Raw genomic sequence first — 17,975 nt, forward strand, 5'->3', positions numbered from 1 at the left:
GAATGTGAAGAGAAACGTTTCACGAAAAATGAGAGGTGTTTCCCCAATTTTTTTAAAAATTTTATAAATAAAGAAAACCTAAACCCAATATAATAATAGCCAAACTCCCCCATCTAGTCTCCATCTTGCCAAAGAGTTATCTCTATCGGGGAGGAATCTTACATGATAGAATTTATTCATGTCTTTGCACAAAAGAGCAAGGAATTCCATTAGTCACTATTGTTCCCTACCATGAGCAACATTAAGGAGGGAGACCATCAATCTAACATGTGCCCTAGCATGTGGATGGCGAAGGAAATAAAACACTTAGAATCACCCCACCTCATATTCTATCTACCCCTCCCCCTCAAGCACAAAAATGAAAGGTAAAAAGGCATATACAAATCCTACGTGTCATGAATTGATAGTTAGAAAGTTTAATATAGGTCATGTCAAAGGGAAATGGTATTGTTTACCTACAAGAGCAGAACTTGGAAACTCATCCATCTCAGTGCACTCTAGTTTTGGCCAACTTTCATCCTCGTGCATGTGCAACCATTGCACATTGTCGTTGTCACAATCCTCCTATCTTTTGTGATATGAAGGACCCATAGAAAGGTCTAAAGCAATGTGAGAAGGAAGTGGTGGAAACAAATGGAAGCATTACCTACTCAACTCTGCAAAGAAATTGCTGGAAAGATGGGTTTGAATGCCGACTGAAGGAAAACAACAAGACTAGGTATCAATGTGCTATTGAAACTAGGGAGCATATACTCAATCTAAGAGAATGGGAGAAATAGTCACAGGCCTTTATAACAATCTTCACGGGGGGAACTAGTGGAGATTGCCTCGACTATTACATCACTATAGTGTTTGGTAGGACACATCATGGTCCACTTTAACCTTCATCCTACTCTTATGGTGTCTCTTTCACCTAGTATTTTAGACCCCTCTACAAATTCAACGTCCTAGTCTCTACCTCATACCCACATGGAGACTCTCCTATTGGCCATCCTATGCATGCTACTATAGTCTCTCTCAACCACTCCATTACCTCTATTCAAGCTCCACCTAGGATAAATGCCAACAATATAGGCATAGTGGTAATTTTGATTTTTTTGTAGCATCGAGAGGTATTTCCCCATGCCAAGAGGCCTCCTAAGTCAGCGAAAAAGAAATTGCACAAATTGTAAAATTAAATTTATTGTTTTGGGGCTTAATGTAGGCCCCCAAGTTACAAGTTAGCCCCAACTTGAAGGGGTTTGACTTTCGGTTCAAAAGTCACTGTTTGACCAAGTTCTTCTAGCTGTTTCTTGACCAAACCTTTGGACAAGTTTAACCGTGAAAGGGGGACTATTTTGATCGCGGGAATCTCTGATTTTGACCACAGTTCTAGGCACTTTGACCACAGTTGACCACAAGCTACAAGTCCAAGCTGACCGAGCCTTTCGACCAACATACCACAGGCCAAATTTTGGCCCCCTTGACCAGAAGACTAGCATGCCTTTTTAAATTATTTTTTTTATCAGCTTTTGAACAGATTTGACTGGTAATTTGAATTTGGATTGAGCACAGATTTCTAGAAAGATTCTTGTTTGTAATTTTGAAGAATTAATTCTCCTAAAAATAAAAGTTATTGGGTTTTTCCCCCAAGTTGGTTTTCCCAGGGTAAATTTGTTGTCTCTATTGTGCTTGGCTGTCTCTTATTGATCATACTGTTATTTTATTATTGTTGAAGATTTTCCAAGTATAATTACTTAATGATACATGTGGTATGTGACAAGTTAATCTGATAGGTTACATTGGAAGTAATCATCAAAGTTAGAAGATTAGATTCTACTGTGCACTATTGTACAAAATTTAACAGCAATGGCACATTAGGACTTGGGAATGCAAGTGGACCTAAATAGCGCAGCCCACTCTAGTTGTTTTTAGTTCTAGCTTTTAACTCCCTGTTGTCGCGCAGATTGGCACGACAACGCTCGGACCGGGGGTTGTCACTCTGATCCCCGATCCCTCCGTTTAAGCCTGTTTCCCGCGGCTAAGGGGGGTAGTCCCTGTGGGATGATGAGGCCAACTGTCAACCAGTTGGTTGGGAAACACGAGATACGATATAAAAAGGGCTCGATGGATTTGGTTAATTTAGCAGACCAGTGCCTTAAGAGATTATGGTTTAAGATGAAAAAAAATGTGAACCATGAACAACAATCATCTATCATCAGCCAAATCACAATGCCCTTAAAATGACCAAACGATATCCAGCAATTGAAAATTTTAAAAGATGAATGCTTTAAACCATCACGAATCATAAACCATTAACTAGATATGAATTTCGCATCTCGACTTGAAAAAATTCAGATCTCAACATGAAAGACAATTTCTGAAAAATAACTGGATCTGAAAAATTTTCCGAAATTTTTTTATTTTTTTTTATTTTTTATTTATTTTTTATATATATATATTTTATTTTTTTTAATTCTTTTAAAAAATACAAACAAAAGAAAATCCTAAATCTAAACTAAAACCCTAATATATATATATATATATATATATATATATATATATATATTTATTTATTCTAAAATCAAAAATAAAACAAAAATTAAAATCTAATTAAAGTTAAATCTAAAAAATCTAAAAATCTAAATACTATAGAAATTTCTAAACTAAACTAAAGATTAGAATTAAATTACAATCTACGTTACTTTAAATTAAATTCTAAAATTAAAATTTTAAAATCTAAAATCTAAATCTAAACTTTAAAATTTAAAATCTAAATCTAAACTTTAAAAATATATTTAAAATCTAACATACGTAACTATACAAAAGTTAAAACTAAATCAAAATTTCACTACGTTAAATAACAAAGGGTCGAAAATACGTTAAAAATGAAACTTTACACTAAAATTTAAATCAGAAACTACCTACGCTATGCATCAAATAACCAAAACGTTAAATCTGAAACCTACGAAATTATGAAAAAATCGAAGAAGCAAAAAATAAAAAACGCATGAAGCTACAGCTAAAAATTGGGAAATCGAGCATTTCAAAGAACCCTAGCCGCAATACGTAAACACAGAACTCTAATACGTGCTATATGACCATAAAACGCGTATCTGATCGACTGAAGATGCCAGCCACGGATGCATATCAAATCGAAAACAAATAAAAGGAAATGCGTAACCTTACCCTCCTGTTCACGCGGAAAAGTGAAATCGAACTTGTGCAGACAGGCAGGAATGACTGAAATAGCGTAACGTGATATGCTTACGGCCCAAAAAATTACGCAGACGTATAATGCATTCAACCATGCATATTTCCGAATTGATATGGCACATAATCGTTTACCTCGAACGTGGTATCACCTGCATATGAGCTCTCCAGTGCAGCAACACAAATGCGGGGTGTGATGGGTTCTTTAAGATACGCCTTTATGCTTGAAACAGGGAGTTCAAATGAGCCCGGCTCAAAACCTGGATTCAGTTTTCCGTCATACTCAAATTTTGCTATACATGAGCTGTAGCGGTGCCACTCGGCTTGTATCTAAGGGGGCAGCATCTGTGACAGTTCGTGCTCAAAAATAGGCTTGAAGGAAGAGAAAGGCAGACGGACCGTCTGCCATTGTTCCTTAATGGTGTCAAAGCTTGTAGTATATCCCACAGCATCCGAGTCTGTGCTTGTGCGAATTATAAGTTTATACCGACGTCCATCTCCTTTCAACCGCAGCTTTAATCCATCATATGCATAAAGGTCTTCCAAAAGAGAGAAGTTCTGAGACCAAACTCGTGAAAACGTATACGGCAAATGACAGAACTCCTGTGTCCAAGTGAACACAGCGTGACTATACCCTGGCCGCTACAGTGCAGAGAAAACAAGCCGTGCTTGCCTTGTTTGTCGTGGTTAGCAGATATCTCATCCGATCTTGACGGTGTTTGTTTGTGCTAAAGGCATTGCGAGACACGTCCCACAGATTTCCCGGTCCTTATGCGTTTGCAGGTGCTTGGGGCTGAGAAGATTGACGATGGTCATGCAAAGACAAAACCCTATACCTGCAAAAGAAAAACAAAACCCTAATGAAGTATGCCAGAAAAGAAACTAAAAAAAAAACCTAAACCCTAAATGAAGACTGCATAAAACAAAATATGAAACCCTAGAACAGCTAATAAATGTACAGATTTGGCCCCTTTGACAGCCAGATTCAGCAATAAGTGCAATAATGTTTTCAATATATCAGAAATTTTTGAACTTCACTGTGAACAGAAAGAAAATCTCTCAATGTAAAACAGAAAAGAAACTTTGAATGATTAACCCAAGGAACAATCAGCTGGGCTCTGCACAGAAAAGCCAGTGGGAGTCGGCTGGTTCAGCCCAGAACTTCCCCAAACGCCCACCTGTACCCTTTACCTAAAGATCTCCTGCACACCTCAAGCAAACATCAGTAAAGAGGGCAAGAAATGCTGCTAGATTTCAAGGAATAATGGAGATACTTGCCATTATTCCAGAAACCCTACAACATTCAAACCCTAGCACATGAGCAAGATACCTGTACTCACAATACTCTGGAAACCAGCTATTATTAACTGCTAAAAACTGAAATATGCAGAAAAAACAATCATCTCACAGCAATTCCGGAGAGTAACACCAGCCAGTTTTGAACCCCAAAGTCTTTTTATTAATCAGAAAATCAGATTACAAGAGAGCTTTCTCAGTACAGACTCACAGATCAGATGAATTGAGATGACCCCCTAAGACCCTATATAAAGGAAATGATCCTAACGGCTAGTTCGAGTGATCCATGTGGAAATGATCTCGATCGTTGATGAGGATCAAGACATCTCTTGATCTCATCCGTCGATTTATTCACTTAAAATATTATTATTTTATTAGTTAGGGTTTTTGTTTGATTTTTTTAATTTTTTATTATTTTTCATTATTTTATTATTTTTATTCATTTTTTAATTTTTTAATTCATTTTAAAATGGATCACTGAACTAAACCTTCGGAAACATCACCTAGGACCTAGGACTTAGGACTCATGAGGGGATTTAAAACATTTCTCGACCCTCAGGACACGTTACATCATGACTTTTACAAAATTACATCTTAAGGGACAAACCCATTTAATACAGACCCTCACAAAACACCCAGCTCTGCGACACAACGATAATCTAGCAGATCAACACACTAGGATTCTCCTAAAGTTCAAATGACAAAATCAATCCTGGCTTTGGGGTCAGGTTTGAAGGAAAACTTTGCCGATCCGTGGATCGGTGAGACAAAAAACCTTCCGGGACGTAGATTATCATCAGAAAGTTAGGTCCAGCTAGGCAAATTACATACATGACTTCATGTCTGTTAAGATTATTTACAGTTAATACATGCAGACTGGGTTTACAATCAAAAAGATCAAACTGCTGATGATGGCAGGATGGCACGGACATGCTGCTCAGGAGCTACCCCTCTCTGCCAACAGAAAGGAGGTGTACTGCACGGGCAGTTGACCAGTAGTGGTCAACATCTGGCTCTACTTGGGGACACGTTGCTGCACTGGTAGGAATGTGAGAATCCAGAATCTGCATCCATACAACACACAAATGAAAATAAGTAGCGTCCATTCCAAAGTCATCATATACATTAAGTACAGGAAAGATAAAAGCTCTTCATTTATTGACTATCTAATAACATGAAAAGTAAATCTAATCCCAAAAGCAGAAATGAAATGCTGAAAAGACAAGGAGTAGGGACAGAAATACAATACAAAAGATGCCCCACGGCATCAGATGTGTTCAATATAGTGCATACTGAGCATTTGCCTGCTTTCAGGCAAATCTGTCGGCCGCTTGTCGGATGTGCCATGTCCAATTTTGCATATGGTAGGACTCTTTCCTATCCGAAAATCAAGCTGCTCACGGCCGTCTGATGCATCAAATCTTCGTCTAATCTTCTTCCTCTTGCGCTTCTTCTTTCTGGCAGGATGAATTACTCATGATCTGGAACTTTCTGTTTCGAAACTATCAGATGAAGTGTGTAAGTTAAGCATGCTAAGTCTTTTTGTGTCTTGCATCTGATTTTTATCGTTTTTAAGCTTATCTAGATCACCTTCAATTATCCACTTAATGACCTCCTCATAGTAAGATGGAACTTGTTGCGGCAAATGAGAAGGCTCCTGGTTTCTCTTATCATCTGACCATTGTTGAATCTTTTGAACTTGTATTCTAATGGCATCCATCTGTCTAGAGTGTTCAACCTTTATAGCACTAATTTGTCTAGCATGATGTTCTTCCATGTCTTTTATTACTTTAACATTTTCTTCCTTTATGTTCATCAAGCAATGCTGCATGGAATTTATTTCTTCTTCATGATTCGCTTGCATGTTTCCAATTTCCGTTTCATGTTTAGTTTTCATGGCCTCAATTTCCTTAGCATGCTGATTTTGCGTGTCCTCAATCTCCTTATTACGTTTTTCCAGATGGGTGCGTAAAGTTTTAACATCATTGATAAGATTAGTTTGGTTGCTTTCCAGATTTTTCACCAGCATCTTTAAATCTTGTATTATTTGCTTTTGCTCCTCCTTTTCATTGTCATTTATCCCTGATTTTTCACTATGATGATCTGCAATATTTCCGGTGGATGACACATTCTGACCTTGAAATCTTTCTTCAACAGCTGAATTACTTTCTTTCTGTTCAACAATTTTAGAAGTAGAAAGCAAGTTGTTTGGACTATCATATCTATCTTTAAAAGCATTGAGAATGTCTTGTAAAGAAGTGAAAAAATCATTAGGAAAGTTATTAAACCAATTCAAGGCATCACCCTCTAAAGAACGGACAAATAGACGCATCTTGAAATCTTCATTATTATATTGAGGAAATCTACAGTATAAGATCATTACACAAGTAAACATGTTTAAATGCCTTTTAACAGCGACCGAATCATCACCCGAGAACTTAAGTAATTTACCAATGGCCTCTTTCGGAAGATCATGGAGATTATCAGTAAAATGACATGGTTTAAATGAATAATCCATGATGAACAATAAGGGATCAGATGGATGATAGAACTAGCTCTTTGCTCAAGAAAATCAAAAGATGAAAGAAGTGGAGTCGCCACTTGAACAATAAAACTGATTCTAAGATCCAAGAAGTAACCAACAAACAGATATGCGGGGGAGGCTTCTTGTCTGGGAAAAAATAAAAAATGGAGTCGCCACCCAAACAAGAAACACACCAAAGAGATGCTGCTGATATGTGATGAAAAGATGCCAAAATATTGAATCTGCCAGCTCAAATGAGAGATGAGAAGATGAGAAGATGAATGTCGATGAAACTCCAGCAACAGAAAAACTCTGTCCCCGACAACGGCGCCAAAAAATGTTGTCGCGCAGATTGGCACGACAACGCTCGGACCGGGGGCTATCACTCTGATCCCCGATCCCTCCGTTTAAGCCTGTTTCCCGCGGCTAAGGGGGGTAGTCCCTGTGGGATGATGAGGCCAACTGTCGACCAGTTGGTTGGGAAACACGAGATACGATATAAAAAGGGCTCAATGGATTTGGTTAATTTAGCAGACCAGTGCCTTAAGAGATTATGGTTTAAGATGAAAAAAAATGTGAACCATGAACAACAATCATCTATCATCAGCCAAATCACAATGCCCTTAAAATGACCAAACGATATCCAGCAATTGAAAATTTTAAAAGATGAATGCTTTAAACCATCACGAATCATAAACCATTAACCAGATATGAATTTCGCATCTCGACTTGAAAAAATTCAGATCTCAACATGAAAGACAATTTTTGAAAAATAACTGGATCTGAAAAATTTTCCGAATTTTTTTTTTTTTTTTTTTTTATATATATATATATATATTTTAATTCTTTTAAAAAATACAAACAAAAAAAAATCCTAAATCTAAACTAAAACCCTAATATATTTTTTTATTTTTTATTCTAAAATAAAAAATAAAACAAAAATTAAAATCTAATTAAAGTTAAATCTAAAAAATCTAAAAATCTAAATACTATAGAAATTTCTAAACTAAACTAAAGATTAGAATTAAATTACAATCTACGTTACTTTAAATTAAATTTTAAAATCTAAAATCTAAATCTAAACTTTAAAATTTAAAATCCAAATCTAAACTTTAAAAATCTATTTAAAATCTAACATACGTAAGTATATAAAAGTTAAAACTAAATCAAAATTTCACTACGTTAAATAACAAAGTGTCGAAAATATGTTAAAAATGAAACTTTACACTAAAATTTAAATCAGAAACTACCTACGCTATGCATCAAATAACCAAAACATTAAATCTGAAACCTACGAAATTATGAAAAAATCGAAGAAGCAAAAAATAAAAAACGCATGAAGCTACAGCTAAAAATTGGGAAATCGAGCATTTCAAAGAACCCTAGCCGCAATACGTAAACACAGAACTCTAATACGTGCTATATGACCATAAAACGCGTATCTGATCGACTGAAGATGCCAGCCACGGATGCATATCAAATCGAAAACAAATAAAAGGAAATGCGTAACCTTACCCTCCTGTTCACGCGGAAAAGTGAAATCGAACTTGTGCAGACAAGAAGGAATGACTGAAATAGCGTAACGTGATATGCTTACGGCCCAAAAAATTACGCAGACGTATAATGCATTCAACCATGCATATTTCCGAATTGATATGGCACAGAATCGTTTACCTCGAACGTGGTATCACCTGCATATGAGCTCTCCAGTGCAGCAACACAAATGCGGGGTGTGATGGGTTCTTTAAGATACGCCTTTATGCTTGAAACAAGGAGTTCAAATGAGCCCGGCTCAAAACCTGGATTCAGTATTCCGTCACACTTAAATTTTTCTATACATGAGCTGTAGCGGTGCCACTCGGCTTGTATCTAAGGGGGCAGCATCTGTGACAGTTCGTGCTCAAAAATAGGCTTGAAGGAAGAGAAAGGCAGACGGACCGTCTGCCATTGTTCCTTAATGGTGTCAAAGCTTGTAGTATATCCCACAGCATCCGAGTCTGTGCTTGTGCGAATTATAAGTTTATACTGACGTCCATCTCCTTTCAACCGCAGCTTTAATCCATCATATGCATAAAGGTCTTCCAAAAGAGAGAAGTTCTGAGACCAAACTCGTGAAAACGTATACGGCAAATGACAGAACTCCTGCGTCCAAGTGAACACAGCGTGACTATACCCTGGCCGCTACAGTGCAGAGAAAACAAGCCGTGCTTGCCTTGTTTGCCGTGGTTAGCAGATATCTCATCCGATCTTGACGGTGTTTGTTTGTGCTAAAGGCATTGCGAGACACGTCCCACAGATTTCCCGATCCTTGTGCGTTTGCAGGTGCTTGGGGCTGAGAAGATTGACGATGGTCATGCAAAGACAAAACCCTATACCTGCAAAAGAAAAACAAAACCCTAATGAAGTATGCCAGAAAAGAAACTAAAAAAAAAAACCTAAACACTAAATGAAGACTGCATAAAACAAAATATGAAACCCTAGAACAGCTAATAAATGTACAGATTTGGCCCCTTTGACAGCCAGATTCAGCAATAAGTGCAATAATGTTTTCAATATATCAGAAATTTTTGAACTTCACTGTGAACAGAAAGAAAATCTCTCAATGTAAAACAGAAAAGAAACTTTGAATGATTAACCCAAGGAACAATCAGCTGGGCTCTGCACGGAAAAGCCAGTGGGAGTCGGCTGGTTCAGCCCAGAACTTCCCCAAACGCCCACCTGTACCCTTGACCTAAAGATCTCCTGCACACCTCAAGCAAACATCAGTAAAGAGGGCAAGAAATGCTGCTAGATTTCAAGGAATAATGGAGATACTTGCCATTATTCCAGAGACCCTACAACATTCAAACCCTAGCACATGAGCAAGATACCTGTAGTCACAATACTCTGGAAACCAGCTATTATTAACTGCTGAAAACTGAAATATGCAGAAAAAACAATCATCTCACAGCAATTCCGGAGAGTAACACCAGCCAGTTTTGAACCCCAAAGTCTTTTTATTAATCAGAAAATCATATTACAAGAGAGCTTTCTCAGTACAGACTCACAGATCAGATGAATTGAGATGACCCCCTAAGACCCTATATAAAGGAAATGATCATAACGGCTAGTTCGAGTGATCCATGTGGAAATGATCTCGACCGTTGATGAGGATCAAGACATCTCTTGATCTCATCCGTCAATTTATTCACTTAAAATATTATTATTTTATTACTTAGGGTTTTTGTTTGATTTTTTTAATTTTTTATTATTTTTCATTATTTTATTATTTTTATTCATTTTTTAATTCATTTTAAAATGGATCATTGAACTAAACCTTCGGAAACATCACCTAGGACCTAGGACTTAGGACTCATGAGGGGATTTAAAACATTTCTCGACCCTCAGGACACGTTACATCATGACTTTTACAAAATTACATCTTAAGGGACAAACCCATTTAATACAGACCCTCACAAAACACCCAGCTCTGCGACACAACGATAATCTAGCAGATCAACACACTAGGATTCTCCTAAAGTTCAAATGACAAAATCAATCCCGGCTTTGGGGTCAGGTTTGAAGGAAAACTCTGCCGATCCGTGGATCGATGAGACAAAAAACCTTCCGGGACGTAGATTATCATCAGAAAGTTAGGTCCACCTAGGCAAATTACATACATGACTTCATGTCTGCTAAGATTATTTACAGTTAATACATGCAGACTGGGTTTACAATCAAAAAGATCAAACTGCTGATGATGGCAGGATGGCACGGACATGCTGCTCAGGAGCTACCCCTCTCTGCCAACAGAAAGGAGGTGTACTGCATGGGCAGTTGACCAGTAGTGGTCAACACTCCCAATTTTAGACTATGTTTTTCCATTTTGTGTTTTTATTAGGCCAATACATTCAGTAATACACATGTGGAATTCCAGATAGTACTAGACAAATAGTTTTAGTTTTTTTTAGTAGATTATTTGTAATGGAAGACATAGGGGTAAGTTTTCTAGACCTACCTCCCATTTTGTAAGCCTTGGCTATATGATTTGGCTGCAACCATTTCAATATAAAATTTTAACCTCTACTATGAAAGAAAAACAATGAAATGTCAACACATACAAAATGAAAGTCTCATCAGTGACCACTACTCTACTAGTAACTAGCAAATTTTTGTGCCTTAGAATGTGGGCGGGGATGGTTTTTATTAGTAGAAGTAATGATTTTTGGGCTCACACAATTATTGCTTTATTTTTAAACTTATGTTTAAAACAATTAACAAAAAAAGATCTCTTGCTATGACATATCTAGCAAGCTAGATACAAATACCCAAGTGGATCCATTATAGGGTTTATCCTTTTGTGTACCCTTTCTTACTCATTACTTTTAATTTTCACTTGTATTCCTTTTTATCTTGCTATTCCCATATCATAATTGAAATATCATATTTCTATAGTCCCATTGACTTATCTTTGGGTCGTTTGTGGACATTAATAAAATTAGATCCAAAACATAAATGAATCCCAAATGCATCTAGATCCAAATCTAAATATGATCCCCAAAAAGTTAAGAAAGGATCCTAAACGCTAGGAGGATGGATCCAAAACATACGTATAGGCCTTTTCCATATCCATGTCATTGCTTCTAAATATGATCGCCAAAAAGTTAAGAAAAGGATCCTAAACGCTAGGAGGATGGATCCAAAACATACGTATAGGCCTTTTCCATATCCATGTCATTGCTTCAAACATGACCATGTGCAAAATTCGTTGAAGTATATTATGACCATTTTAGTTGGGCACACTACTCTACCAAGGATAGTAGGTTTAACTTCTAAGATAAGACAGACAATTAGGATTCGCCTAATCTATGATTAGTTATTTTTATTGGTAGGTATATTCTTACAAAAGAAATATTGTACTATAAATATGTGTTCCTATGCAATATGCAATTGGGTTATTTGAATGACAATTGTCTCTTCTATCTCTCTCAAGCGTGCTCTAGAAAAATTATAGGTTGTTAGAGATTTTAGCAATTTTAAGATATTAAGGGACAATTTATGCTTAAGGGGGGTTGTAGACCAAAGTTGGAGATCATCCAACCTTGCAAAAGAAAGAAAATGTGACTAGTTGTTCTAACTTCTAATAGTGGACTCCCTAGGATAAATTCCAATTCAAGCATGTGGAACACTATTTTGTTGTTACCATTGGCATTGGAGGACATGGAAGAAGAACAAGATCATTATTAAGGAAAACTAGTTGAAGGATGCATTGAATGTGACTTGTTATTTGCAACGAAAAATCACTGAGAAACATCACCACTTCTTTCAAATTATCTCGAACTAGTGACTTATCACAAAGAAATATCCTGTCCTAAGGAAGAAAGGGCATGAAAAGAGAGAATGTCAAACGTAGTCACCATTCCTCCAAAAATAATGACCAGTTCAAAAATAAAAGCTAGCATTATTCAAAGAACTCTCGCCCTCATCATTGATATAGATTTATAATAGATCAAAATTCAATAGGCTATAACACCCTTTTGCTAAGTCACTTGACACGGGGATTTGGGATTTGACAATACAGGGATTCGAGTGTTGGATACAGACATGTTGACCCTCCGTTCAGATACGTTATATATATATATATATATATATATATATATATATATATATTTCAAACATAGATCTTTATCTAGATGTAAGTTTTACAAAGTAACATTATGCATACAAATACGATTGTGTCATAAATGATAAATTATTATACATATTCAATTCATCAATGATCCAATAGGAGAAAGACAAGATAGTAAGATAAAGATATTGTAGTTTGCTCATTAAGTCATCAAAATCAAAATGTGTTACATAGGTAGTGCAATGCCAATGGAAAATAGAAATAACAAATACAAAACAACTACAAGTATACAGGCTCCTCAAGGCAGTAAGTAGCTCATAACTCACGACTCATCGATCCTCATAGTCATCATCCTTGAATCTCCTTGAAAATGCTCCCACACCCTTTTCTCCTTGCTCCAAAACACCCACAGCAAACGCACAACAAACTAAACAATTGAATGTGAAAATAGAATGGGGAAATACGCCTTTATAACGTTGCTCGGGTTCCTGATTTCCGGATTCGTTTTCGAAAATCGGGACAAGTTTTGGGTTCGAACGTGTCCTAATCGGACACAACGTGTCCCAATTTTCAAACACAAATCCGCCGGAATTGTGTCGAATTCGCCGGATTCAGGAGATGTAGGGCTTGGGGGACAAATCCGGTTTCATAGCCCTTGTGTGACCACTTCAGTCTCATGATCAATCATTCCAAAGGGTATGATGTAACTCCACATCATGAGCAAGAAACACAAAGTTAAGAACATTGTTTATTACTCTACATGTATCTTTTGATCCAAAAGTATTCAATACATTTACCCAAACCTTGATCAAAAGGAATTGACACATAAACCATGCTTCAAATTTTTGGCTCCATATAAGTTGTGGCATTCTCCTCTTTGACAATTATGTTACCTAAATCCACCATCACACACACACACAAAACAAGCCACCCTAGACACTAAGACGTTCGAAAGACTACAAAGTGCAAAGGATCTTAAACCAAACTACACCATCCTCGTAAATTTTAAGGATCTTATGATACACAATCAAAATGAAATTATATTAATGTCCACTAATGGTCAAAATAGATCAAACGGATTGTGAAACACAACATATCAAAATGGAAATAAAATCTGTGCAAAAGTCATCTCGCAAGAGCATAAATAAAACTTCAAGCTAAGAAAACAAGAAGAAAAAGAAAGCCCTACAAAATACAATCTTAAGTAAAAAGGCAGAGGAACTCTCAACTCTAAGTTTTGTCATGATACCAAAATCCTAAATGAAACTTGTGTATAACGAAAGGATAGACAATAAAAAAAAACTGAAACACTGCTTTTATTACTTCGTGGAAGAAACAAATATATAAAAGTTTTACATGAAATTTGTCCCCTTCGTGCTCAGGAGAAACATAAAATTATATTTTTGTAAGGTCAAATTTTGTGTGATTACGTATTATCCTCTATAGCTCATATTTCAACATTGTAATATGTGGCTCAAAGTCACTTCTAAATCATTTGATACTTAGTTTAATTTCAATAAACTTATCTCTTTCAAAAATGTACAAGGTATCAGGGTTTGGAAGGTACACCATGATTATGGGTTGAAGCATTTACAAGGTCTTTGAAATGCAAGTTAGTGCATAAACTATGTTAAATACCGCCTTCTGAACATTTCCTACATTGTGTCATTTAACAATGTTTTTCTGTACTAGACCTATATATTTGTGTTTTTGTGTCTGTAGTATGTACATTGTTTCAAAAATACAAGTGCACAATGTTTTTATCTAGGCTGGAAATATTTTATAGAAAGATCAATCAGAAAATAGTACAACTTGTTTTCAATGTATTGTTTTATTGCCTGGCCTTATCTTGCCCAAAATATGTGGCCATTCTTGTTTGCTTTCAAATAACAAACTCTTCACTTCTTACTTCTATCAACCCAAAGCTGTCTCAACCTTATACTAGACTTTCAAGGTGAAATATAATGCACTAAATTGGCACTGCTAAAGCCAATGAAACCAAAGCCTAGAGAAGGTGAGAGGCCTGTGAAGTACTTACTAAGAAACTGCAAGTTATAACTTATCTTTTTGGGTATCTGGATCAACCCTGACCTCAGGGAGTTATATAGTATTAAAGTCTGCAAGCCCCCAACCCTGCCTTCTCCCCTATCGTTGCTGGGTTTCCCTTGTACATCAAAGCCCTGTCATGAAATTTCAAAGTAGATTCTGTCTAGTGAATGCTTTGAAAGATATGTGCTAAGCCTGTGTAAGAAGGCTATTCTTTTCTGTCTTTCCAACAGCTTCACATTCAGCTTTAGATAGCGACTCGTCAATATTCCCCAACATACCTTCAGTCAGACGTTCAATTTTCTGTTGAAATTTCTGCAGGAATAGTGAAGCCTGCTAAAGACTGGTGTATATTTACCCTCACCTTTGAAGCCATGATGCTTTTTTTTTTCTATTTTCTCGGCCATTGAATCTCATGGATTTTGAATCCAGGAGTTTTGATGGGTTGCATTGCATTTTCCAGTAAAGGTCTTCGCTTTTCCTAAATTTCCACTGTTTCAGGTGAAGACTCTCAAGCCAATTAATTAAATTAATTAAATACTCATTTAATCTACTCAGGTTATTTACTGAAGCCTGCTAAATACTTGTGAATATTTGCTCTCATCTTTGAAATCTGGATATAATTTTATTTTTACTGGTTCACTGAATCTCCTGGATTTTGAGTCCAAGAGTTTCATTTCACCTTTTTCACTGAAGGTGTTCTCTTTCACCAAATTTCCACTTTTTCCAAGTTAAGGTTCTCAAGCCAATCAAATAGTAATTTACTTATTGCATCTTATATACTTTTTTTTCCCCTCAAATCCTTTCCCACATCGATAGCTACTTCCTTTCTTCATTTGGGTGATAGCTCATCGTTCACAGAAGAGTTGCCAGTTTCTTAGTCAGCCAGAATTGGAAATTTCTACGAGGATGCAATCTTTATTGAAGATTGGAGCTAAGGTTATTATGCTGCGACTTTTATCCTATGCAGGGATGGGAGCTCCTATAACCCTGCTCCCCTGGGATGAACTCCTTTTTTGTGCATAATGCAATTCAAGAAGACAAAATCCACTTCAACCTATTTTATTTTTTCATTTTCCTTATAACACCTCTTTTCAGAACAATAAAACTCCCTATGTTGGTGGGATTGACCTTCTTGTTACTCATGTTGATCATCTTTGCTTGCTCTCTTTGTTCTCTTTATCACTTCTAGGAAGTTAAGATACATGTTAGACTGGTGGACATGATGTTCTTGCATGTTAGATGTGTCCTGGGCATGACTCGTGTCCTATGCATGTCTGGCTCTCAGGAAGAGTGTAACCTGACATATCAGACATGTTTAGCATGAAAAAGTGACCCCAGGCCTGAAAAAATAAATTAATGAGGGAACCTGCCTCAAATTCACCATTTTTTGTTCAGAAAAAGCACATCAGAGTGTGCAGACAAGGACTTAGAGATTTCTTGCCTTAAGTTTTCCCATGTCTATATGATATGTTTTATTTCTATGTCTATATGATATGTTTTATTTCTATAAATTTCAATCTAAAACATTACACACACAGAGCTGTGTCATATATTCAAATTCCTATGCTAGGTGACTTATCCAGAAAGTTCCTCTAATCAGTCAAACGATCCCTTTAATCTTCACATTCCTCCCGAGAGGAATGCTCTTCCAATTTTTATTGTCAGTTGCCCCAAATCCCTGAGACAAGGGATATCTCTGCCTCACTTTTTATCAGTCTGCAAAGTAAGTCAATTCAGATAGATTTTATGTTGCCTTGACCATCATGGTGAGGTGCCTGAATTCTTGATGCAAATATATAATCTGGATATCAACGATAACTGTTCAAGAACTCATCTTCAGACAATGCATTATTTTATAACCTTTATTGTCATTTTGTCCATTGTAACTCCAACATTTACAAGTGTCATGCTGGTATGTTCCGTCTGTTGGTGGGACTTACAGTGACAAAGCCCCTTTATCGAGGAGTTTGGCAACTAAAACCTCCATTGCAAAGCACAATCATCAACATACCTTTTTTCGTGCATAATTCTTACAGTTGGATTGGAGTTTTCCTCATCACAAGCTATCAATTCCTAATCCCTCCAACAAGATCCCTCTATCATCACTGAAACCCTTACCTCAATGCAGCAGGTTTAGCTGACTTGTCTCTAATCACCCTTCATCCTGCAGCTTTTACTTTCGGAGGCACTACCATTATTTATCTTTAGAACACCTTGTTGGGAAGGGTTTCACTCTGTTTCTTATACAGTTATACTTCAAGATGAAGTTCATAACCTACCTTGTCTGGTGTTTTCTGGACTCATGAGGAAAGTGTTTGGCTGATTAATTTATTCGTTCCTTCTCTTCTATCTTGGACTATACCTATTGGTTACTTATCACCTTGCATGTCCGATATATCTGGTACAGTAAAATTGGAAATTTCTTACGATGTAAGCCCTGTTGTAACGTACAGGCATTTCTTTTTCCTATTCATTTGATTACAAGTCAACCATCTCAGTCCAGTATTTTTTGGAAAACACATTGATACTTAGCTAAACATGTGACCAACAAAATGCTTCATCTGTTGAATTTCATAGCTATACCAAACCCTTGTTTGCCAGTAAACCTGCTAGATGTGTGCATCATCCAATTGAAAAATTTTAAAATGTTTTTTTCAGAGATCATGGAGCTACAAAATAAATTTGAGGAGGATAAAAAGCGGATAGCACGGATGAGGGCTGCAAGAAAGTTTCGCCCATACTGATGCTGTTTGCAGACCATTTTATGACATGTGCTGTGTATACTGCACATCTCATGGTTCAGAGAAAAGCTAAAACAATTGGCATGTAGAGAAGCTATTTTATACTGGCTATCGAATTGCCCAGAAGCAATGTAATTGCTGTTTTCATTATCAAATCGCGGTGTGTATTATTATGTGGTACAAGAGTTCTTTTTCCTAACTAGTTTTCTGATTATTATGTTTTGATGTTTATATTTTGTTCCCAAGTATGCTCGGTTGAGGCCCTCTTGAAAGCTGATATTTCGTTTATTTCTGATCATTGTGCTTTTGCAGGCCATTTAACAAAACTTCTAGACAATGTTTCACAACTGTCATTAATTTATTTCCGAGTTTTTAGATCAAATGCATCAGTAGAACAGAAACAGTAAAACTCAGAAATTTTCTGAATTATTAGTTAGCACTGTCATTTGAAGTTTCTGTTCTTATACATAGAAAAAATCTGAATATTGCATGGTAATAGGACCCCTGGTTTGAAACATATTGCTGGCATTTACATTTGATTTAAGAGAAGATTTCTAAATTGATA

General features: G+C 36.5%; 1 protein-coding gene and 1 pseudogene across 1 annotated transcript in view; one reads left to right on the top strand and one right to left on the bottom strand.

The window, feature by feature from the left end:
- The window catches only part of LOC149214885 (filament-like plant protein 5), a 28,920-nt pseudogene extending 17,867 nt beyond the window's left edge, over positions 1-11,053 (bottom strand).
- The window catches only part of LOC149214883 (uncharacterized), a 293,065-nt gene extending 275,424 nt beyond the window's left edge, over positions 1-17,641 (top strand). The window contains exon 6 of the mRNA XM_089392439.1: positions 17,328-17,641. Within this exon, the coding sequence (XP_089248565.1) occupies positions 17,328-17,413 (86 nt within the window). The 3' untranslated portion in view covers positions 17,414-17,641. The remainder of the gene's footprint in view (positions 1-17,327) is intronic.
- Positions 17,642-17,975: the final 334 nt, after the last annotated feature.

The sequence above is a fragment of the Pinus tabuliformis genome, chromosome 1_1, assembly GCF_031772625.1.
Source record: "Pinus tabuliformis cultivar Carrire ecotype Pingquan chromosome 1_1, CPIR1, whole genome shotgun sequence".
Taxonomy (NCBI): Eukaryota; Viridiplantae; Streptophyta; class Pinopsida; order Pinales; family Pinaceae; genus Pinus; species Pinus tabuliformis.